The 24,931-nt window shown below is 42.5% G+C and overlaps 1 protein-coding gene across 4 annotated transcripts in view; it reads left to right on the top strand.

Moving 5' to 3' along the window:
* Ppp2r5e (protein phosphatase 2 regulatory subunit B'epsilon) overlaps positions 1-23,195 on the top strand; it is a 143,556-nt gene extending 120,361 nt beyond the window's left edge. For 3 of the 4 annotated variants that reach the window (XM_051196004.1, XM_051196003.1, XM_051196006.1), the window contains 9 exons: positions 2,816-2,946; positions 3,086-3,145; positions 4,044-4,152; positions 5,812-5,865; positions 5,998-6,048; positions 8,476-8,595; positions 11,260-11,387; positions 13,656-13,757; positions 19,266-23,195. In XM_051196004.1, coding sequence (XP_051051961.1) covers positions 2,816-2,946; positions 3,086-3,145; positions 4,044-4,152; positions 5,812-5,865; positions 5,998-6,048; positions 8,476-8,595; positions 11,260-11,387; positions 13,656-13,757; positions 19,266-19,365 — 855 coding nt within the window. In that variant the 3' untranslated portion in view covers positions 19,366-23,195. The remainder of the gene's footprint in view (positions 1-2,815; positions 2,947-3,085; positions 3,146-4,043; positions 4,153-5,811; positions 5,866-5,997; positions 6,049-8,475; positions 8,596-11,259; positions 11,388-13,655; positions 13,758-19,265) is intronic. The other variant, XM_051196005.1, reaches the window with a different exon arrangement.
* The last annotated feature ends 1,736 nt before the right edge of the window (positions 23,196-24,931 follow it).

Raw genomic sequence — 24,931 nt, 5'->3', positions numbered from 1 at the left:
TGGCCTTTGCTGATGACACGGGCCATGGACATCCCCATAGACTTTGGCAACAGCCTAGGTCTGATTGTCACCGTAGCCCCAGATGATGGTGAAGGCCTTCTAGTTGGCATGATGGCAGTGGCAGCCTGGCCTATGGTCCTAAACATGGCCCCACCCAGGAGGCGAGCCAGCCCACTGGAGTCAGCATGACACTCAACGGCCATAGGAGCCATGGACATCAACGCAGACCCTGGCTACTGTAGGACCAGGGACCCAGCCTGGGCAGCACCATGGCCTCAGGTGGCAGTACAGGCCTCCAACATTGCCCATTCCTCACCATTTCCCTCCATCCCTCCCTCCTTCCTCCCTTCCTTCCTGTGTCTTTCCACAGGACATGCACCATTCCACATCTCTCTCTCCCATTTCTCTACCACTTATTCCCTTATCATAAGGAGGCCCACCTGCCTGGCGCCTTCCCGCCATCCAGAGCCTTGAGGACCCCAGCTGGCTAGTTCCCACCCTTATGTTTTCTTCAATTAGTTATTTACTCTTGTTTTTAGGTTAACTATCCTTTTGGTCCATTTGAATTTGTAGTATGAGTTAGAATTCTGACTTACTGTTTTATATGTGGCTGTCTGGTTGTCCCAGTACCTTTGGTTAAAGATTGTTTCTTTCCATATGGAATGTCCTGACATCGCAAATTGAGCATGAATTTGAAAGTTTGTTTTTGGACTCTTCATTCTGTTTATTTGTGTATCTATCACATCAACAACATACACTTGATTACTGTAGCTTTTTATTGAATTTAAAAACTGACAATTGTGAGTCCTCTCACTTCCAAGATGTTTTGGTTCTTTTAGTTGACTTGTATTTCTATACCCATTTTAGTATCAGCTGATTTTTTTGTTGTTGGTTGTTTGCCACCAGATCTCATATAGTTAGCTATCCTTAAACTCCAAGGTCCAGGAGGCCTTAGCTTCCTAAGTGTTGGGATTGTAGGCATGGTTACCATGCGGTAGCACCTCTCCCCTTCCCAACAACACTCATCCCATTGGTGTGTGCACACAGGGTTCTGTGCACAGTACTCTACCATTTCTGTCTTTTCAACTAGTCAAGTGTTGCAGAAGCAAAGCTCCTGTGTTTTCTTACAGGGATTAGATTGAATATGTAGTGGCCCCTGATACTTGGCCTCGGACTGAAATTGTGTTCTCTTTTATGTCACGAGACTTCAGACCATGTTACCAGAATTCTGTGGCTAAAATTATAAATGATCCAGAACCTAAAGCATTGCAGTTCACAAATCTAGGGAAATTGTTGTTTTCTTTTACTCTAGCCCCACGTTGGGCGCCAAAATCTTGTTGTTTTTTTTATATATAATTTTTTTATTTAATTTTATATAACAAAGTCCAATTAAATGAAAACAAACATTTATACACAATATTTGGGAATTTGGGCGTTGTTCTTTCCAAACTACTTCCTGCTGGTAAGGGGCGCTGTCTTGGAGGATTCGAAGAAGATTCAGATATCCTGGCTGTAGTCTGTAGGGCTGTTTTGTCCAGCTGTTTGGAATGTAGGATCAGCTTGTACTCTGTTTCAGGCGGTCTGTCGTGATCAAACCACATTAGTCTGGAAGGAATCCACATCTTTTCATTTTCTGTGGAAGTTGGTTTTTTTTTTTTTTAAACTCTTATTATTATTATTTACTCTTTTATGGGGCCTGCCACCCAGCTCCCAAATCAGTCATCCTCACAAAGCCTTATTCTTACTTATAAGTGCCCAACCTTAGGTTGGCTTGTTTCTTGCCAGCTTTTCTTAACTTAAATTACCTGACTACCTTTTGCCTCTGGGCTTTTTCCTTTTTTTTACTTCTATATGTCTTACTTTCACTCTTACTCCACGTCTTGCTGGGTGGCTGGTTGGCTGGCCCCTGCCATCCTCTTCTCCTTGTTCTGTCTTGCTCCCAGATTGTTCCTTCTGTTTATTCTCTTTGTCTGTCAGCCCTGCCTATCCTTTATCCTCCCTTGCTATTGGCTGTTCAGCTCTTTATTAGACTATTGGGTGTTTTAGACAGGCAAAGAATCACAGCTTCATAGAGTTAAATAAATGCAGCATAAACAAAAGCAACACATCTTTATATTATTAAATAAATGTTTCAGAGCATAAACAAATGTAACACACCTTAAAATAATATTCTACAACACAGGAGTAGTATGTGTTCACCTTGAGTACTTACACCCTGAGCATACCTGTGTTACCACTCGTCCTAAGAAAAACATTGCTGGGGTCATTGGGAATTTCAGTGTCTGCTCTGGGTTAGGTTATTTCATCTTCCTGGGCCTTCTGGTAGAGCTGAGGGTCTTAATCAGAACATAAACTCAAGAGTTAGTGTCCTACTGTGTTGAAGGTCTCAGATTTAAGGTGTTTGTTCACTTTCTGGATTCAGAATCCCAGTCCTAACACTTCTCACTCTGATAATACCAGCAAGTTAATTAAGCTTTCTGTGTCCCCATTTGCTTATCTGAAGGTGAGGATAAAATCACCTGGCAGAAGGATTGCTTTAGAATATGATCTGTTGATCATGTGAACACTGCTTTGGTTATAACTGTTACAGCTACTGCAGCATGCATGTATCTCTTCCCTGGATATAGGGAAGGCCTTTGACTCAGTACAGCTGGCTTCCCAAAGACTACTGCTGTCCTGGCCGTAATGGTTATTTAGTAGCTTTCTGAAGAGGGAAGAAGGGATCAGAGGATAACAAATAATGATCATTAGAATTTCGAAATCCTTTTTAAACATGATCTCTGACAGCTTTTTATTCTACCTTCGTTTTCAACAGCTTTTGGAGCTATTTGACAGTGAAGACCCCCGAGAACGAGACTATTTAAAAACAGTCTTGCACAGGATTTATGGCAAGTTTCTCGGGCTTAGAGCATTTATCCGAAAACAAATTAACAATATTTTTCTAAGGTGAGTGGATGGTGGGCAAGCAAGAGAGCAAAGTTGATGTTTTTGCAAGTGTTAAGTAACCCTCTAATAGTTGAAGGAAATATGCTAACTTCTTCCCCCATCCTGTCCCTCTCCTTTTTCTCTCTTCTTCCCTTCTCAGGTTTGTTTATGAAACAGAACACTTCAATGGTGTAGCTGAACTGCTGGAAATATTAGGAAGGTAAGAATTTGCTGTGAACCATGGATCTCAGTGAGTCTCATTCTGTAGATGTTCAGGTGGCTGAAGGGAGTGCTGACTTGGATCCCTTACCTTGGGGCTCTCTCATTTGTGCTTAGCCTGTTTGCTGGGTGACTCAAGGACACACCTTTGTTCCACAATTACATATTGTTAACTACCCCACAATGACCAGAAGGAACTCACAGTTTACTCAAAGACAGTGGGTCTGATTGGGTGTCAGGCTAGTGGCAGCAAAGTGTCTCATTTGCTAGGCCTAGCTTGTGGGTTACCTGTTCTTTCTCACATCTGTTGAAAGCAGATTTATAATGAATTAGAAAGTTCTGAACAGCAGCTCCCCTCAGAGGAGGAGTGAGGCTGCTCTTGTGTGGGGTATGGAACTGACAGATCTGGACAGTGGTGGCCTGGACTTTCCTCCTAAGAGGACCTCTCAGTGACCTCCCAATGCTGGGCAGAGGCTTTAAGAGTAAAGAGAAGTGGTGTGTGGAGATGGTACGGGCGCTTAGAGATTGGGCCAGCAAGATGGTGCTGCCTGAAGGCAGAAGGCTGTGTGTGAAGAGGAAGTTATCTGTGTGGGCAGCTAGACAGAGAGCAGGGGAGGACAAAACATGGGTTTGATAAGAAGTTTTAGGGCACTGTCTAGCTGTTTGTGAAAGCACAGCTTCCCCTGTTAGATATTCATAGTCAAATTCACTTCTTAAAATTCCTACTTAATAAATGATGGATATTGAAGTAACTAAAAAGTCTTCAATGTCACTGGTGGGAGGGGTTGGTCATGTTTTTTGGACAAATATAAATTAGGAGTTAGCCAGCTCATGACAACAGCTTATCTGGGTTCATTGTGTGGGAAGACATTGCTAACCCTGTCTCTTCTTTTTCCTAGTATTATCAATGGCTTCGCTCTACCACTTAAGGCAGAACACAAGCAGTTTCTGGTCAAAGTGTTGATCCCCTTACACACTGTCAGGAGTTTATCACTCTTCCATGCCCAGGTAGAACTTCATATTAAAACTCTTTTTTTGAGTCAGAGTCTTCTTTTGTAGCCAGGGTGGCTGTGAACTTGCAGCGCCCCAGCCCCTTCGTCCTGAGTGTTGGAATGCCAAGGGTGAGCCACCACACCTAGCAAAGTACAGCTTTTGAAACAAAAATGAAGTTTGTTGACTTAGTGTTTCTTAGAATGTTTTTTACTTTTTTTTTTTTTTGAAAGTGTGATAAAGGTTAAAAATATTCCCTGAGTGAGGAAAATAATAAATAATAAAGTATGCATTTTTCCCCCCACACAGTAGAATTGTGAAACAGGTAGGAATGGGCTTTGTTCTGTCTTATTTCATGGCAGATGTCTGTGTTTACAAGGTTACCTGCTGTGAAGATTGCCCATAGTTGAATGTATATAATGTAAAGCGTATTAATAGAATGAGGCAAGTGTGGGCATTGCCTAATGAATTGAATGTTCTCGAATACTGGGTACTGTCTCACTTTGCCCTGGGCTGCCCTTTGCCCTTCGGACTGCATTACCTCTTCTCATCTTGCACACACAGTAGACACTTTCCCAAGTAAGTAAATCTATCAGTATTTCCACATCTTCCTTTTTATAAATCCTTCATTACTTTGAAAATCAGATCTTGCAGGGCGTGGTCACTCCCACCTCAAGATCTCAACACTTAAGAGGCTGAAGCAGGAGGATTGCCTTCAGAGTGAGGCTAGCATTGGTAATTGTTGTCTCAGAGAAAAAGCAGAGACATGTGTAAAAGGAGTAGTGATGATGACCAGAACTTGTGTAGTCCTCACTGTGACTCTGTCCTGACACTGCATTGCCACTGGAAGATATAGTTAATTGATCTAGTGATATTTTTAATTTTAGTGCTGCAAGCCTCTGGCTTCCTTCTCTTTTGAGTTTGCATTAAAATGTAACACATTTTTCTAAGTGGTGTTCCTTTTTAAATGTGGAACTCTGTATTTTGAAGAAAAAAATTAGTGCATATATTCCAGATTTAGCACACCATCAAAATGCTGGTGTTTTAAGAGGGTAGGTTTCCTGTTGAGGGCTCTTTCTGAGCCCTTCAAAAGCTCCTCTGTCGTCTGTGCTGTGGGATGTAGCACTTCGTGGTTGTTGAAAGCATTCCTGTTGAGACTGGGAGCACTGCTCGGATTCTGACTTTGGCAAATCTAACCTTTGGTCTTTGGGGGAACCGTGTTCAGGTTCCTTGTAGGCAGTTGCCTGGGTTTTTCGAACTTGAGATGTAAACTGACGGTGAAGGTAACCAAGATGCTCTCAGTCGCATTGAAGGAGTGTTTCAGCCACTTCCCATTAGCTTCAGAGGTCTTAGTACTCTTAGGAAAAACTTCCTCTGGAGCCTTGTTACTGTCATTGACTTGAAAACACAGCTCTTAGCTATAGTTCCTGGTACTCAGGAATCTGGGGCAGGAGAATCATTTGACTCAGGAGTTCAAGACCAGCTGGGCAACATAGCTGGATCCCAATTCTAAATAAATAAGATTTAAAAGCCCTATTTTTCATGAGGGGTTGAATGAGGTGATTGTAATGTTAAACCCAGAGTCTGGGTGCTTCTGGGATGTGTTGGTGCAGTGTGCTTTCAGCTTTTATAACGTGGAACTTAATGCTCTGTCCTTTCCTCTTCCTTCTTGTTTAGCTGGCGTATTGTATAGTACAGTTTCTGGAGAAAGATCCTTCACTTACGGAACCAGTAAGCTATTTATCTCCTTCCATAATGTGTGTGTGGGGGGGGTGGAAAGTAAGAAAAAACATTTTTCTTAAAATCATGTGAAACATTAAATGCCTCTTTTTTTTTTTTTTTTTCTCTCCTTTTTATTTTTAGGTTATTAGGGGGTTAATGAAATTTTGGCCTAAAACATGCAGTCAAAAAGAGGTAAGTACTTAACATCAGCAAATACCAGCACTGAAGGAAGTGCTTGGCCAAGTGCTCAGTGGGGCTAAGTATGCACTGACATATACCTCATCTGGACAGCCAGTGTTCTCAGCTTCACTAGTGATCAAATTGAGGCATCTCGTTGTCGTTAAGTATCACACCTGAGCACAATGTGTAAGAGTATACCAGTAGACCAGAACCTGCCTCCTGAACTCTGAACCCTGGGCTTGTAGCTACTGTAACCCCTGGCCATGCACCACTGTGTGTCCAGTTGTTTAGCTCTGCTGTTGTCATTGTCATAGTGACTCTGCGTCGCATGGAAGCCTGCTCCAGTCCCCAGGGTTTATCCTGTGTGCAGTCTCGTAATATACAGCAGACCTTTAACTTGTCGTGCCCGAGAATGAGTTGCCTGCCATGCAGGCACCTAAACAGGCATGTTGGTAGGGAGGAGTGAGTCCCCAGGCAGTAGCTTGAAGGGAGCCTAACTGTTCCCACCCCAGATCAGAAGCCCTCTCCTTCTGGCCTGGAAAGAGGCCACCCATTAGCTTTATGTCCCAAGAGATCGGATGTGCCTTGACAAAGGATATGGGATATGGAAAGAGTCTCTCCCTCACATCAGCTGTGGTCCTAACCCTACTCTAGAGCCTCAGAGGTTCCCCCCCTCCACACCCACTCCACACCCTCAGGAGGTTTCCCCCCTCCACACCCATTCCACACCCACTCCACATCCTCAGGAGGTTTCCCTCCCCCCCACTCCACACCCCCGGGGGTTTCCCCTCCCACACCCCTCCTCAGGAGGTTTCCCCTCTCTACACCCACTCCACATCCTCAGGAGGTTTCCCCCCTCCACACCCACTCCACATCCTCAGGAGGTTTCCCCTCTCTACACCCACTCCACACCCGGGGGGCCCCCTCCACCCACTCCACACCCTCAGGAAGTTTCCCCCTCCACATCCTCAGGAGGTTCCCCCCTCCACACCCACTCCACACCCTCAGGAGGTTTCCCACTCCACATCCTCAGGAGGTTCCCCCCTCCCCCCTCCATCCCAGGGGGTTCCCCACTCCACACCCACTCCACACCCTCAGGAGGTTCCCCCCTCCCCCTCCCCCTGGTTTCCCCTCTCTCCCCCTCCCCCCTCAGGAGGTTCCCCCCTCCACACCCATTCCACACCCTCAGGAGGTTTCCCACTCCACACCCTCAGGAGGTTCCCCCCTCCACACCCATTCCACACCCCCCCCCCCCCCCCCCCCCCTCAGGAGTTTCCCCCTCCACACCTCGGGGTTTCCCCCCCACCCACTCCACACCCTCAGGAGGTTTCCCCCCTCCACACCCACTCCACATCCTCAGGAGGTTCCCCACTCCGCACTTTCAGAGGTTTCCCCACCACAGCCTCAGGAGGTTCCCCCATTTCTTGACAACATTCGGTAAAGCAAATCTCTGTATCACTAAGGAAGAGGCATCATTTTTCATATTTTAATTGCCTACTTAGCTTTTCCCATTATTTTTCATGAATAAACTGGTATTTATTTGTTGTTTTTCCATTCTATTTATACAAGTGTCTAAATCTATTTATCTTGCTCCATTGTGTGATCTTCAAGCTTTCTTTTGCATACAGCCCCAAGGCCATGAGATTCACTATGTTCTAGAGGAGTGGGGGGGGGGGGAGAGGACACGTGTGTGCATGTAATCGTAGAAAACAGGTCAGTGTGCACTGATGTGGTTAATGTGGTACTTTAACGTGAGTGAATTTGCTGTTTGTCTCAGACTTGGAGAGCATAGCAGAATGACAGCTGCTTGTCCAGTGTGTCCTTCTGTGGTGGTGTGGATTAATGCACATTTGTTCGGGGAGGGGGGGGATTATTTTAAAAAAGTGGGGTCAGGTGGGGTGTTAAATATCTTGGTTGCTAGCAGTGGGCAGAATCCCAAAGGCCAGACAAGGGAGAGGCTAGTTATCCTGGTGCCCTGGGGCCTCTGTGTTATTAGAATTTCCAGTATTATCAGTAACTACCTTTAACAGAATACCCTGTACTGAGCTCTTTGTCAAGTGGGTATGTTTGTGTGTATGGGTGTGAGGTTTGCACATGGAGGTCAGAAAAGGACTCTTGAGACAGTGACTTGCCGTAGAACTTGGAGCTGGGCTGGCAGACAGCAAGCAAACCCTGGAGATCTTGTGTGCCAGCATCCCATAGCACTGGGGTTGTAGGCATGCTTATGGGGCCACCTGCCTTTTTATGTGGGGACTGGGGATTTGAACTCATGTTCTCATGCTTTCATAGTAAGCACTCTGACCTATGAGTCATCCTGCCAGGCTGAAATGAATAGAACAGTGTCTGGTTCTTTTTTTCTTTTTCTTAAAATTTATAAAATTGATCACGTGGAAGTTTTGGTGATGAACCTCATATTTTGTGTTTTGCTTTTACTTATAGGTCATGTTCCTTGGGGAGCTAGAAGAAATCTTGGATGTGATTGAACCGTCACAATTTGTTAAAATCCAAGAACCTTTGTTTAAACAAATTGCCAAGTGTGTTTCTAGCCCCCATTTTCAGGTTAGTAGTAATTAAAATGATCTAGAGTGGTGTGTGTCATGTGAACCCATTGACTAAACTTCATTTGTGTTGGAAAAAATCATCATGGGCACTAGCTATATAGTTTTTCTTTTTTAATTTTAATTATGTTTATGTGGATATGTATACATGAATGCAGTGCCCACAGATGCCAGAGGTGTCTCAGATCTCCCTGGAGCTGGAGTTATATAGGTGGTTGTGAGCAGCCTAGTTTGGATGTGGGGAACTGAACTTGGGTCCTCTGCAAGAGATAGTCTGTGCACCATCTTAGCCACTCAGCTATCTCTCCAGCTACTTTGTTTTTATTTGGGATTTTCTCACAGGATAATAGTACTGTTAATAAATAGTCACCTGACATTGATCTCCTGCCCCTAACAGGCTTTATCTCTTAACTTTGATTCCCATAATAACCCTGCAAGAAGGCATGATTGGAACGCAAAGCTGAGAGAAGTCAAATGTCCTAACTTGGTAAATGAAATGAAATGCTAGGGTTTCTCCAGTGTGTGAGAAGGAGTATTTGTAATGCTTAGGAAGAGAAGAGCAGCCAAAGTTATCCTGTGATGGTCTCTCCCACTGTCCTGATGAGGCCCTGCATGCCTTACTCAAGGTTCCGAACTATCAAGAGAATGTAGGTGAATTTTTGTTTTAAACGTGGCTTCTTGCTAAAAAGGCTAAAGCCCATGACCTTCCCATGGCCTGCTCTGCCTCCTTGTGGCTGTTTGAGGTGAGCATAGAAAAGGTGCTCTCGGTTGTATGCTTTCAGGAGGTCCTGGCTGCAGTGCTATGGAAACCTCCCAGGAAAGAAAGGGACCAGAACTGAACACAGTGGTGGCTGTTCTCACTAAAAGTCCACCATACAAACCCAGCAGACTCGACATGCTCCCTGCCATTTGAAGACATTGTTCAACAGTGCTAAAGCACACTTCTAATTTGATGGTGCATGGCCCTGTAAACTGTCAAATAGAGAGGTCCTGGCTGATACTATATTTAAATCTAAAGACATGTTAGTATATTAAGCGAGTGATTACACTACACAGCACAAAAGGAAAACATAGCTGGAACCCCATTCTGTGAAGTGTCCAGTCTGGATGCAGATAGAAAAGTTCAGAACAGAGTGTAGAGATTATGCATACTACACTAAACCTGTGGCACTTAAACATACGGACTGTTTAGCTTTCTATTTTTGCTGGGAGGCCTACATGATGCTCAAAGCTTGGAGAGAAAGATAGTTTGTTAGACAGAGGATGGAGTTCAGTAGTTGAACATTCCCTAGTACTTGCAGGGAAAGATAAGCAGGGAAAGAGTGGGGGATTCAGTCATGTTTTGGTTGGCTCAGGTTGCCATACAGAATGCTCCAGACCAAATAGCTTAAACAGCAGGAATTGATTTCCTCACAGTCCTGGAGGCCAGAAGTCTGGGGCCAAGCTTGGTTCCTAGCATGCATACTGACTCTGCCATGATCTTATGCAGCTACTGTGTATGTATGTGCAGAGTGGTCATTCTGCTCCACAGCCCTGCTCACAGTTACTCCTGTTCCCACCAGCTTATCAGCTTTTTAGGGACAGCAGGCTCTGTCTGCCACTTGCTAGCCATGTGACCTTGAGCCAGTGACTTATCACCTAGCTCTCAAAGTTCTCATTTATAAAATCGGAATAGTGGCACCAACTCCATTAGTTACAAGCTTCAAAGGCAATGATGTAAGTGGACACAGCACTGTGGCTGATGTCGGGTAGTTTCCTTGAAAACTGTTTCTCAGTGCTCAGGGACTAGTAACCAGGATAGACAGCAGTGTTTTGAACATACGGAATGGTGGGTATAACTATAGTAAGGTTCTAATTTCTCAGTCTGTCCAAAACATGATTTCTTAGTTTACATAAATAAAAGAAGCCATTGGAGTACACGTCTAAGATGAGTAACTCAGGCCTACTGATCAGATGAGAGAACAGGAGAGAACAGGAATCCAAGACAATAGCAACCAACATACTCCTCCAGCCAGATACCACCTTAGAAGGCCCCAGAGCTTTCTAGGTAGCACCACAAGCTGCAGACAAAGCATGAAAACATAGCCTGAGGGCTGGAGAGATGGCTCAGAGGTTAAGAGCACTGGCTGCTCTTCCAGAGGACCTGGGTTCAATTCCCAGCACCCACATGGCAGCTCTCAACTGTATGTAACTCCAGTCCCAGGGAATCTGACACCCTTACACATGTGCAGACAAAACACCCATGCACATAAAATAAAAATAAATAAATAACTTAACAAAAACCAAAAACAAAGCATAAGCCTGTGAGAACGTTTAAGACTCTATGAATAACAGAACCTAAGCCAGGCAAGGAGTCCTGAAAGCTTAACTGGATGAGAGGGTATGTGTGGAGAGGAAGGATGAATGGGAACTGTTATAGGAAGAGCGTGAAAATAGATGAGATGTGTAGACTTAAAGGAGAAGAAAAGTTAATAGGTAAGGAAAGAAAGCCTTTTCCTCCCCAAACTGATGAACCACCTGGCAACTTCCTGAGAGATCATAAATCTTCACAAAATGTAAAGAGTTATTAATGTTTAATTATACTTTTGATTGAATGATTTAAAAATAGCCTTTTAAAAGACCTTTATTTGAAAAGATTATAATTTGTCCTTTTCTTTTTTCAAAGGTGGCAGAAAGGGCACTCTATTATTGGAATAATGAATACATCATGAGTTTGATAGAAGAAAACTCTAACGTCATCCTTCCCATCATGTTCTCCAGTCTTTATAGGATTTCGAAAGAGCATTGGAATCCGTATGTGTCCAGTTTCCTTCTTCCTCCCCTCCCTCTTCTTCTGCCCCCTCTCCCTTTTGATCTTCTCTCCTTTGCTCCTCTTCTTTTCATTAGTAAATATCTCTGAGCTCACTGTGCACTGAATGCCATGCCCATTGCTAAAGGTGCACACGTGGCAAGATAAACATCCCTCCTGAAAATTTGCTGCCTGGGGACTGGATAGCAAGGAAATACTTTCATAAAGTAGTGCTATTTGGTTAAAACACCTGCTTACTTAGGCTTTCTGGCCTGTCTGAAGGTTGCCAGATATGTTTGGAGAATGTTGTAGAGCCCCAAAGATGTGCCTGGCTGGCAGAGCTCCAGCTAAACCTAGTAATTTTTTCAAGGCAAGATCTGCCTTCACCTCAAATTCATGATCCTCCTGCCTCAGCTTTCTGAGTGCTAGGGTATGGCTGTGCTCAGTTTCAGTTAGAATCCTAATAGAGTTTGGTGGGTGGGGGTGATTGGGCAAGCCCCTTCAGATAGGGATCCTTGTTCCTGGTAAAATGGCACACATGTTAAAGTGCCCGTCAAGTTCCTAGGCCTGTGGGCTCCAGAGTGCGAAGGCATGAGGCCTTTGGGTTAACAGCACCAGAGATGAGGCGAGAAAAGGGAACGAGACCTGCATGAGCCTTCTCCAAGGGCACCATTAGAAAAAACTGAGGGGCTGTGAGGAGATGGTCTGAGGGGATCTGCATTTTATAGGAATATCCATTTCTATCCATTGGTTGTTAGTTGTTGGAGGGGGACAAAATTTTATAGTCAAGGACAGATTTCATTCAGCCCTAGAAGAGCTAAAGTAGAATAATGAGATGCCTTTGTGTATTTATCTATGCAGTAAAGTTATGTGGCATTGAAGAATTAAGTGCTGTTCAGTCTATCACATCTGCATTTTAAATTTCTTGCATAGAGTTGTAGGATAGCATTTTCTTTCATTTTTCTAACTAAAGTTCTATATTAATAGAACTTTAAAAAAAGAAAGAGTCGTTGTACAGATGTTTTCCTGAGGAGAGCAGTTGTAGGCAGTGTCCTGTGCCCAGGGTCCCGTGCTTCTCCAGGGCTGCCCTTGGGAAGGCCATTCTTGAGTCCTCACTAAGTTTCTCTTCTTCTGGGCACCTAGCAGAAGCTGCAGCAGACACCAGACCTCCCACTAACATGTGACCTCAGTCTTTTAGCAATGCCTTCTTAGTAAGATTGGAAAGTTTGTTGCAAAATGGAAGCAACCTTGTGTAGTTTTGAAGTGGGAGACACCATTTTTTCCTAGTCTGAAGCTTTCAAGTCTGTCACAGCACAGTCCTCACATTGTCTGTATCAAGAGCATATTGTGCTTGGTAAGAATAGTCCAGCCGCTTGGCTTCTTAGCTGTGTAGTGCTCCATAGCCAAGAGCATCCAGTGCCAGCCTGACGTTTTCAGCATGAGTATTGGGTCAACAGAAGGACTAAGCAGGAACAAACAGACTAATGTAGCCACACTGGGACAACAGCTTGTAGGGGCTTGGCGCTTGTCTTTGAACACATGTGGTTTATATATTCATTTCCACTGGAGCAGTTTCTGACATTAAATTTAGATAATCTCCGTAGGTAGCCCACAGTGGCCTTGAACTCTTAATGCTCTATTCCTCACAGGTACTGGGATTACAGGTGTACACCATCAACCAGTGTGCACGTGCTCAGCGTGCACCTGTTTAAGCTATCTCCCGAACATCTGAAGCAGCTTTATTTTCATACTTGGCTTTTGTTATACATTGGCCATAAAAGCATGTCTGCTCTGGGTACCAAAAATTTGGAAGGGCAAATTTGGGTTTTATTTCTGCCATCCCACAGGGAAATTGTGAACAGTAAATAATTCAAATCTCTTCATGTGGAAATGGAACTGTAGGCCCAACCAAAAGGGGATAGGAGACACACACCATAGTCTCAGTACTAGGTAGGTGAAGGCAGGAGTATCAGGAGTTCAAAGTCATCCTCAGGTACATACTGAGGTTTAGGCTAGCCTGTGCTACATGAATGTGGGAAAGGAATTTGTAGGGAGCAGTGAGGGTAATAAGGTTGCCAGAGAGGGTGGGTGTGTTAAATGATCAGAATGCACTTTCTCAGTGAATGACCTTGTCAAAGAAAAAACTCAGTGAAATTTTCTTATGTATGTATAATAGAGGAGCTATCTCATGCCAGAGATGTCCTTTCTGCTTTTCTGTTCAGCACACCCCACTGTGAAAGACTAACCAGTACGTTCTGTTCTCTGCCTCACAGGGCTATTGTGGCGCTGGTGTACAACGTGTTGAAGGCCTTTATGGAAATGAACAGCACTATGTTTGACGAGCTGACAGCCACATACAAGTCAGATCGTCAGCGGTAACTCTTTAAAGCTCTTTTGTGTGCTGTGCATACAGCTATCGAGTCCTTTCTGAGCTCTGCTCAAGTTGCCTAGTTGCACATGAGATCATAAACAGCAGTTTGTTTACTTCCGTGTCCGCTTCTGCAGGCTGTGTCCAAGTAAGGCGGTTCTGTAATGGTGTGATTCTGGTGACGCCTGCTGCTCTTCTCCCCTCCTTTCTGTTCTGCCACAGGGTTCAGAACCTGGCACATAATGGGTCTTTTCAGGCCCACTTCAGGGGACTATTAGGTGCTTGGTCCTCTAGGCCGACATCTGTTGCTAACCCACCCAAACTAAAATTGGCCTGGCAATTTCCACCAGAACAGGAGAGAACAGGCACTATTTGTCCAGACCTTACTTTCTAGTCTAGGAATATAAGCTTTAGTGATCTAGTATTAGAAGATATTGAAGTGCTTAAGACTAGAATGGTGCAAATAGTCTTTCTTCATTTTATTTACATGATTCTCCTGTTTTATTTTTATTATATAATAATTATTATCATTATGAATTTTGAGCAGGGCCTCTCTGTGTAGCTGTGGTGATCTCAGAACTCACTCTGTAGACCAAGCTGGCCTCAAACTCAGAGATCTGCCTGCCTCTGCCTCCCAAGTGCTGGGATTAAAGGCGTGCACCACCTTGCCTGAGCCAAGTTTTATTTTTAATCCAGTGTGTTCAACTTTCTAAAAAGTGTTTCCTTAGTTAGTTCCTTAGTTTCTGTTGCTGTGGCCATAGCAACTCTTATAAAGGAAAACATTTTGCTTACGTTTCAGAGGTTTAGTCCATTGTCATCAAGGCAGGAAGCATCGAGGCGTGCAGGCAGACCTGGTGCTGGAGAGGGAGCTGAGAGTTCTACATCTGGATCCCCAGGCAGCAGTCAGAGAGAGACATAGGGCCTGGTTTGAACATTTGAAACCCCAAAGCCTACCCCCAGTGACACACTTACTTCAACAAAGTGACACCTCTTGATAGTGTCATTCCATGGTGACCAAACATTCAAATCTGTGAGCCTATGGGAGCTGTTCCTATTTAAACCCCCACAGATGTAATGGAGAGATTAAGGAAAACAGAGCTCTTAGTAGTTGGTTCTATGGTTTGACTCTGATCTCCCGGAATGCAACTGCCTACTTTGTAAGTCAAAGCGTGGATCTTAAAGAGTCCCAGTGTTGGTGTGTGGGAATATTTACACCTTGAACTTTGTTGAACCTCACGGAAGGATGTTTTCTGTTTTTTTGTTTTGGTTCCTGTTTGTTTGTTTTTTGCATCTTTGCTTTGCCTTATGTAGAATGTGTTAGTTGTGTTTTATTGAGGAAAAAGACAATGAGTAGGAAGGTTTGGGGACAGAGGACCAAAGACCATGGCAGAGATTGCTTTTAAGTTACAGAGATGTGGTTAATGGGAGACAGTTAAATCACAGAATATGATTTGAATTACAATATTGTTTTTAATTACAACATTGAGATAAATGCCAATGTTGTATTACTAGGTTTTAAGTATTACACTTAAAACCTAAATAACCGTTAATTCATGATATTATTAATTGTTAAAAATTACTAAATTTATAATGACCTGTCTTGCCCTACAGTTAAATTGATTTCTTTGAAAAGTTATTTTTTAAAAGGGCTAAGGGGGCCTGGAAAGATGGCTTAGCTGTTAAGAGGATTTGGTGTTCTTCCTGAGGACCCAGGTTCAAGTCCAGCACCCACAACAGCTTTCAAAAGTTGTAAACTGCAATTTCAAAGGATTTGACATGCTCTTTTGGTCTCCTTGAGGATCAGGCATGAATATGATGCACTGACATATGTGCAGGCAAAAAAATATCCATACACTCAAAAAAAGGGTGGTGGTGACTAAGGGCACATCAGAATACCATGATGGACCATTAAACAGTACACAGTGCATAGCAGTTGTCTGTTAGGGCCATAGAGATCCCTATAATCTTTGTTGTTATTCTAGTTAAATAGGGATGAAATCTGCCTACAGTCTCATTAAGAGCATTGAAGGTGCTTCATTGTAATTGATAGAGGGTGTGTTTGGCTGTCATATACAAAGCCCTGTGCTGGATTCTCAGTACCACTGTGTGTATGTGTGTGCATAGCACACACACACACACACGGGGTCTTATTTCAAATTAATTGGTTCATCTTAAATTAGCTTCCACAATGAAGTTACTTTATGGTCTTTTATTATCTAAGGGGACTAGGAATAGACAGAACTGTGAGGTTCATCCGATATGCTAGATTGTTAAGGTGGTTAATAGTGAATGAACTTCCTTAATGAAAGTTATTTTTTATCTATTTATTTATTTGTTTTTTTATTTAAAAAAAAAAGAAACAAGGATGATACTTTGCCAAATATGCAAAATTAGAAGGTTGTACTAAGCAGATACAAGTATTGGCTTCTCCACATAAGTGATAGTAACTGTTAATTAGTAATTGAACATGGCTGTTTGTGGCTGTGATGAAAGCCAGATAAGAGGTTTTACTTGTTGATGACAGGAAGTTGATGGTTTCAGTTCACAGCAGATTTTTTACGCATTACAAATCAGAATGGTGGGTGGAGTAAGCTTTTAACACTGTTACATATGGTGCCAACACCAGTGCTATGTGAGATGAACTGGGAGGAGAATTTGACAAGATTCCCAGCATTACAGTGTGCTGGAGTCTTAAAATCCCACAGACAGAGAGGAACGCTGGGAAAAATGAGGGTGGTACTGAATACATCAGAGAGATTTAGACTTTAAGGAGCCAGATGTGTTGGTGCACATCTGTAATCCCAGCACCTGAGGTGAAAGCAAGAGGAGCTGGAGTAACAGACCTGGGCTACATGCAGCAGCAAAAAAGAGAAAATAGCTAGTTTGTTTGTTTTCCAGTATATAATCGCATTGTATGAAAGGCTAGTAAAGGAAAACCCATAGAAACAGCAGACCAGTGGGTGCCAGGAGCTGGAAGAAGAAGTGAGCCGAATGGTTTTTCCTTTGGGGATGACGAGGCTGTCCTAAGCTCAGACTGTGAGTTTTAAAAATAAAGTTGCCAGTGTCACAGCAGTATGGTAGGTCAGCACGCACTCATCTGGAGGAAGAGAGGACATACAGGACAAATCACAGTGCGTACTGTAAAGCTGATGAACTGAGTGAGCAGCTTCAATGGAAGGTGATGGATGATGTCATGGTGCCCGCTGCAGTTTACGGCAGCATGAAACTGCCATGGGATGAGCTGACTCTCGGTTGAGAAAAGTTCCCAAACCTTTGCTTCCTTCTCCTCGTCTGCCAAACAGAGAAGTCAGACGCGTTACAACTCTGCATGGGCTCTAGAGATGTTCATGTACTTAATCAGCGTTCTCTGAGAACATTTGTTTAGACTAATATCATCTCCAAATTGTACTGCCAAGCAAGTGGTGATTGCCCAGCAGCTTGCTTACAACCAAGAGTCTAGAAGCCAGCAACTCCCTTTCCAGAACCATACCCATGCTAGGGTGTGGCCCTCTTCAGCCTCTAGCTCCCTCCCTTTTACTCTATTAATATATTAGTTCAGCTTTTTGCCTTTTGGCCTCAGCTGTATGAATGTGGGGTCACATGCTAGAAACATGTTTTGCCTGCATGTATATATGTGCTATGCGCGTGAGTCTGGTGCCTTCAGAGGTCAGAAGAGGACTTTGGAGCCCCTGGAACTACAGACATTTGTGAGCTACCATGTGGGTGCTGGGAACTGAGCCTGGCTAGTCCTTTGGAAGAACAGCCCTTGGCTCATAGCTGCAGAGCCAACTCTCCAACACCTAAAATATTTTTCTGAATAAATTCCAACAAAAAATAAAAGTGATCTCTAATGGTTGGGGAGTTTCTAACCTTGCCACTTATGACCTTCAATGCCATTGTTCTGGTTAAAGGTATCACATAAGTTTGAAGTCTCTATGTTTGAAGACCATTATGCCTGCTGAAATCCATACTGTCTAGATTGCACTAAGACAGCAGTCATAGTAAACAGAGTCTAAATTGCCAGGATATTAGTTACGAAGTGAAGATACTATGTCATATGATTCAACATCCCTGCAATTGTATGGGAGTGCCAAATTACTTGGGTTTCTTTGGGGTTTTTTGTTTTGTTCTTTAGTTCAAGGAAAATGAAACTTACTTTTTTTTTTTTTAATTGATTTGGGGTTTTCTTTTAAAAAGTTTATTTTCCTTTTATGTGTTATGTGTTTGTGCCCCATTACGTATGTGTGCCATGTGCCTACAGGGCATGGACAGAAGAGGATGTGCCTATCCCCTGGAACTGAGATTGTAGATGGCTGTGAACTGCCATGTGGGTGCTGGGAATTGAACCTGGATCCTCTGGGAGAGCAGCCATTGAGTCATCTCTCCAGCCCCTATTTTCTATTGTTAGAGAATTTAATATAACTTTGCAACGTATTGGCGATTACTAAGTAGTGTTTTGCATTGGACTTCTATACAAAGTTCACATTATCTTTATTAAGTCCTCTGAATAAAGAATGTACTGTTGCTGAAGTGGGATATGTAAGGACCAGTTCCTGATACCTGAAGTAGCAGAACTCCTGTGCTTAGGAATTGTTTGAATTTGTGAAATTGTGAATTCACAATTTTATCTGGGTTTACTTTTCACCAGTTCATTGCAGTAAGCTAGAGGTAATGAAGTGAATTATGTTAGTAGATATTTTTAATAAGCGTCCATGTGTTTAATTTATAATATAGTTTTATGCTCTTTGATTGTAAACTTACTACTTGATTGATAATAAAATATTTAAAAAAACTGAATTTAAATTGTTGAACCTATTTTGGCTTATTCAGTTGTGATAAATGTTCCCAAACAATGCAGTCTCAAGTCCTGGGAATCACTGGTAAATTAGTATTTAACAAAGTTTGAAGGCTGGCTCACTTAAAATTTTAAAATACCATAATGCCAGTGTGCACAAAGTTTCTTGTAGATCATTAATACAGTCTTATTTATTCTATAACATATATACCATAAATATATGTTGATTATATAGTTTCGGTGTGCATTGTATAGGAAAAATAAATACAAATAAAGGGGAGAATGTATTTTCTTGATCTTGTTCATTTTCTGTCAGTGTCATTCCCAGCGTCTCTTTTGAGTGTTTGTTTGGAAACAAATAGAAGGTTGGGGTCTAACAAGGCCCTGAGCATTTAAAAGCCACCAAGCACTTTGGTGTTAAGATATGATACTGGTGTGATTGTCCACTGTATTATAATTTATACTGTATCTACAGATTAAGGGTGTTAATGTAAATCTTAAAGCAGTCTTGTTTTCTATTCTTTTCATTAGTACTATTTCTGTGTCAGCGAGGATGTCAAAATAGAACCCACTGAGGGAAAACTCAAAAGGAAATTCAGGAAGCTTGCTGCCTGTTGCTTCAGAGCCGCTTGGGGCTTCTGTGAGGGAAAGGCTGCTTCTGTTGGGCTGTCTCACCTAACCCTCTCAGTCGTTTACATTGTTTTCTGTTTCTTCCTCCAGTGAGAAAAAGAAAGAAAAGGAGCGTGAAGAATTGTGGAAAAAATTGGAGGATCTGGAGTTAAAGAGAGGTCTTAGGCGCGATGGGATAATTCCAACTTAACAACAATCTGGCCGTGACATCACTAACCCATGGGGTCACACGCTTATATAGTAGAAGGATGGAGCAACAGTTTTCTGTGTTGTGCAACTTTACAGTAGATCTCACATTTGTCTCATTATTACAACAGCACTGTATATACCCGTCTCTAAGTAAAGGAAAACATAAGGACTTCAATCCAAAGTTTGGACAGTAGATGGACTTCTCAGAACTTTGCAAACATAATCATTGTTCCAACCCTCTTAAAACAAAACAAAACAAACAAACAAACAAAAGGAAGGTCTTCAGGATCTGTTGGTGAAATTGCTATGTTAAAATTTCATTATCAGGAGTTCCTTATTTATCACTAGCAGAGAGTATGATACAATTTTCAAATGTGAACAATCTTAAATTTAGCTTGTCTTTCTGCTAAGGTGTTACATGTATTTATAGTAAAGGAAGAAAAGATTGTCATTTCTTTATAAGTTTGTATAACACCCTCCTCTGGACAACTTGACTGTAATTTGACATCCTTTCCTTTTGCACATCCTCATGAGTCGAATGTCCATGTGGAATGAGGCAGTGAATTACAGAGGGTCCTTGTGAAATGTCTGCTGGGTGAACATCTTCCCAGTGGCCAGGTGTTCCTGGTACTCCTTTAGTTTTCCGATTAGGAGTAAAAGAAAAGGTGATAAGCATAGTAGCGAAGGGAGTGTTGGGCTTCGTATCAGATATGGTGAGTCCAAATCAATGTCTTGAATCCTTTGAAAACAGGCAGCAGGACGCGCCACACGCTTCAGCACCTGCAGCATTAGCTGCAGACATCATTGTGCATCCAGACCAGAGACAATTTAGAAATGTCAGAGAAACATCCTTTTCGACCCTGTGAAGCAAGAAAGACAGAACACTAAGTGATATAACCATGATGTTGAACACCAGGACCGCGCATCCAATTGGGAACCAAGTTGAGCAAACAGCACGAACTGTTTGGAGTTGTTGCCTTACTTTCTAATATGTACTTATAAAGTATTTCAGCAAAAGAGGATGCAGCCTCTGGGAGAAACAAAACATGTTCCAGTGTTTTTTGTAGATTCTTGTTCTATAGCTCATCACAGCGCCAGCCTGTTTTTAGCCAGAAAGGATTCAGGATCAACATTATGCATTCTGACATGGATGCATATTCCTAACTACTGTATTTGTTACCAAAAGTGGTTCTACAAATGCTACTGAAAAAAAAAAATCTGGAAATTCCTAATGTCCTGAGTATTAATAATAAAGTTTAAAAAATGCTTTTATATCAAAGGTGCATTGTGACCAAATTGTTTAAGGAAAAAAAAAAAAAAAAAGCAAAACATAAAACTAGGGCTATACTCTAGATGTATCTTATTGGCTCTCTGCTCTGTATTAAAGGAAGAATCTTAATTTGGGTAGGCAAATTGCTGATGTACTGGCATGCAGTATGTATTTGCCCAATGTGGTTGCATTGCTGTGTACTGACAAATGTGTGTTGTGGGGTTTGTTTCCAGGGAAGCTTTTGCTTGTTAGAAACAGACAGGGGAGCAGTGAGCCGGTAACCCCGAACCATCATGTCCGGCAGTGTGCTTGGTGTAGAGCCGATAATGTGTTGACATGTTGAGTTGTGATTGTAGGTAACATGAACACATGATCTGTTATTGCTCTTAGTAGAAATGCCGTATAAATATGGGCTTGTGTATTTTCTTCCTTCCTTTTAAATGTAAAGTAGAATATGCAGCTTTGTTGTTTGCAAGACAAAGGAGGGGGAAAGCCATTGACCTTTCTCACTTAAGAAGTGTTTCAGATTGTCAGTCACAGTGTGTATATAAAAGTAAGCTAATTATGGATTTTTTTTTTTTATCTAGGTACCTTTGTTTTGTTTTCTTTTAAATGCCTTTGTTGATTCCCAAAAAGAAACACACTGTTTTGTTGTTGTTTTTTAAGGTGTGTGACCTCAAAGTACAAGATGGCTCGGTGGAGAGAGCAGGGTTTTTAAAGAGTTCCGTGTGAGAAAAGTGCAGGAGCAGAGGTGCCAGTTCACACATTGATGCTAAGAAATAAACCGTGGCACATCTTCCCTTTAGCTCTTTGTATTTTAGCCGCTGACTTTCGACTTTGATCACACGGATCTTTGATAGTGTAAACTCTGCTTGCCGTGACCTGTGCCCCTCCGGGTGAGATGTGCTCATTTGAGATGAGAGAGGTGAGGATCTCTCTGCACCATGTCCTTGTCCTCTGAGCTAAGGGCGAATGGCCCCAGCATCCTTTCTGTGAGTTTTGTCTGTTGACCATTCCCACCTGAGAAGAATAAAGCTAAGCGTAGACATCTAAAGATGTGATTAGAGATGTCTGTCTTAAACTCACAGGGCAACTTCTGAGAAAAGAGAACTCTTTTTCCTTTTTAACCGAAAGGGACAATGTGGCATCTGTCACGTTGTGTGTGGTGACGAGAAGCTAGCCCAGGTACCCTGATTGTTGCACTTTGTGACATATTTAAGGACATACTTGCTGCATTTGCAGCAGCCCCCTGTCTGACCCTCCCTGGGCAATCCTGCTGTCGCTCATCTTGAGTTAACTGTGACAAATTCAGCTCTGTGTTCTATTTTGTTGGCTTCGTAGTTTCCAGAACTATATATAAATATATTTTTTCAATAGCAAATATTGTAGTTAGTGAGTGGTAACCATTCTAACCTTATCCCAACCATATTGGTTTCAGGGATAGGACTAAGAGTGTCCTTGGAAGAAAAGCAAATAAAATTTAATTTTAAATGTTGTGACTTAGAATGATGCTGAGGCTGCAGGCTGCAGGCCTGCAACAGCTGTGTGGGTGAAGAGACCGTCTCCTCTGGATCAAGCATACACTCCTCATTGTGTCCCTGGTGGTCCTCCTTCATTGTTTAGTTATTGTCCTTTGCAACTTCAATTATATTTCATTCTTCCTGACATTGTTTTTTTTTTTAATAAAAATAAAAATTAAAGAAATAACATAGTCCCCTAAATGTGACTGGGCATGCAGGAGCGGAGCAAACTCCTCCTCCCTGGGCTCTTGCCTAAGTGTTGGGGTTATGTGATTCTGTCTGAACCTCCTATACTGCCATCAGTAGTCCAGGGCACAAGTAGACCTAGGGAGCACTTGGAATTGCACCTGCTGTGCTGAACACACAGCCCTAGACTCAGTCACATTGTGGAAAGGGAAATAAAGTATACTTAGAGCTTTAAAAGCCGTTTTATGTTTTTGTTGGCGTGGGGGATGGGGAGTGGGAAGGATGGGAGGCTGGTATCAGCATGACGAAGTATTCCAAAGGTTTTCTTTCCTTTTGTGTGTTTTCCCTTTTAATTGGATACTCTGACCTGGCCCAGGAAATGAAGAACTTCTCTCCTTTGATGTTACTACAAACGTTACCACAAAGTGACGGTCACCTGTCTCAGAACGGTGGTAGCAGATGTGATCAGTGATGTTTTATTTGCACAGGAATATCTTTATTTTTGTATTCTGGCTCAGCTGCTTCAGAGTGGAGTTAGGGAATGAGCCATAAAGGACTTTTGTAATAAGTATATCAGCAATGCATTTTATATTCCTCCACATTTAATTTTGGGAACCCTGAAAGAAGGATTGTGCCTCTCAAGAGGAAGATGGGCAGACCTTGAGCTTAGTGGAATGTTAATTTGTGCTGCTTCTGTGCACGATAGCGGCCGCAGTATCTCTCCTGGAAACGAATACCCCATACTATGATGTCTATGAATATAGGTTTCCTTTCCTCCCACCTCTCTCTGCCTCCCTCTCTTCCCCATCCTCGCCTCTATTTTCTCTCTTTTTCAGCCCATTCCTCTTTTTTTTTTTTTTTTTTAATCACTTACTGTAAATAAATTGTATTCTAAACCTCATGTATCAGTGGGGAACTTTCAAATATAAATATTACCAATACATCTTCTGGTTGTTGTCTGGTTTTTGCGTAGAGTCTATTGAGAGCGACACGGCCATTCCCTTTGGTTTAAGGACTCCACGTCAGCTTCTCCTGGTTATCTCTCATTTCTTTGTTGTAGCAGGAGAGGGCAGCAAATGTTCATTTTCCTGCTAGGAAGCTGCCGATCTTGATTGGTTTTGATCTTAGCTGTGAGCAAGTGTGTTATTCTTGTTCTTTTTTTTTTTTTTTAAACATCTGTTTGTGCATAGACATAAAACATGAATATGAAAAGTTGACTATATAGATTCTAAACTGGTTCAACCAGACAATGAAGACTTACAGCAGAAGGAATGCAAGGGGAGGCTTCCACACTTGGAATTAAATGCTCACCTTTGAAACTGATCTGCATGGTAGCAGACTAAGCTTACAAAGGCACTCCCCAAAGCAGTGTGATCTTCCCGCTCTCTCATGGCTGGGTGAAGAGTCTGTACTGCGGGTGTCCCTACCACTGAGCAGTGAAGGATGCAGGAGCCTGGCTGACTTTCTTTTTGGCTGACCCTGTACCCTCTTGGAGTCATACCAGCATGTTTAACCGACTTTTGAGGTGTGGGGGAGGGGCTGATATAAGGCTTCAGTTGTGAGAAAGTTTATGCCTAGGGGGTGTATGACATTGGGGCGTGGCCCAGCAGCTATCACTGTAACAATGTTCCATTTATTCTGTCCTCCAGTCTGCAGCATGGGACAAGATTGGTGGGAAAATCCCTCCTGGTCCGCCTCGTTTTCCATAGGCAGCTGGAAAAGGAAACTGCCCATCCTTAGAGGCCTGGCTCTAGAAACTCATAGCAACCCTTTCATGATACCCTGTTGGGCAAGTGATCTCAGGGCCTGCCCAGGAGAGTGGGAAGTAGTTTGTAAGCCTTTTAAAGGTGCCAAGGAGTCCTTTCTTTGCAAAGTGTTTGCATTCTGTTGGATTTGCTCTTAAAGCTAATTAGATTATGTCACATTTGGGATCGTCTGGTACCAGTGTGTTACATATTTTAGTTAATCTGAGTTCAAGAAGCTAGGAGTTTTATAGTCCCAGTAGGTTTGTGTTTTGAGGTGCAACATTTGTAACATCTGAAAATGAATCTCGTAGTAAACAAAGCTGAAAAACTTGGGGGGTTCCAAGAGATTCAAGAGACAATTTTAGTGTAATGTCTAGTTCTTTGTATGACACCGTCTCCTCCCATAAATGCTTGTCAGGATGGAGATAATTCTTGTATAAGCCTTGTATAAGCAGTGTGTCCCGAGGGTCCCAAGTGAGGATAGCAAAGGGAAGTTACATTTTTATTTTTTCTTATGACTATATGTTCATTACAAAATACACATCTTTGAAAAGGAAGGGCTTCTGATTTGTTTTTTTTTACAAAGGTTCATACTATGTGGCACTGGCTAGCCTGAAAGTTATGTAGACCAGGCTGGCCCTGAACTCAGATATCTGCCTGCCTCTGCTTCCCAAATTCTGGGAGCAAAGATGAGTATCACCAACATAGCAAGGAAAAAGAAATTTTTCTTGTAATCTAAAGAATCGTCCTTGTCTCTCATTTCTGATCTCAAGTCCCCCCCCTCAAATATGTTCTCTTCAGAGCTTTATAATCATAGCACCTCCATTTAGATCACAGTTCACTTTG

This window comes from Phodopus roborovskii, unplaced genomic scaffold (genome assembly GCF_943737965.1).
Source record: "Phodopus roborovskii unplaced genomic scaffold, PHOROB, whole genome shotgun sequence".
Taxonomy (NCBI): Eukaryota; Metazoa; Chordata; class Mammalia; order Rodentia; family Cricetidae; genus Phodopus; species Phodopus roborovskii.
This window is presented reverse-complemented; position numbering and strand designations above follow the sequence as displayed.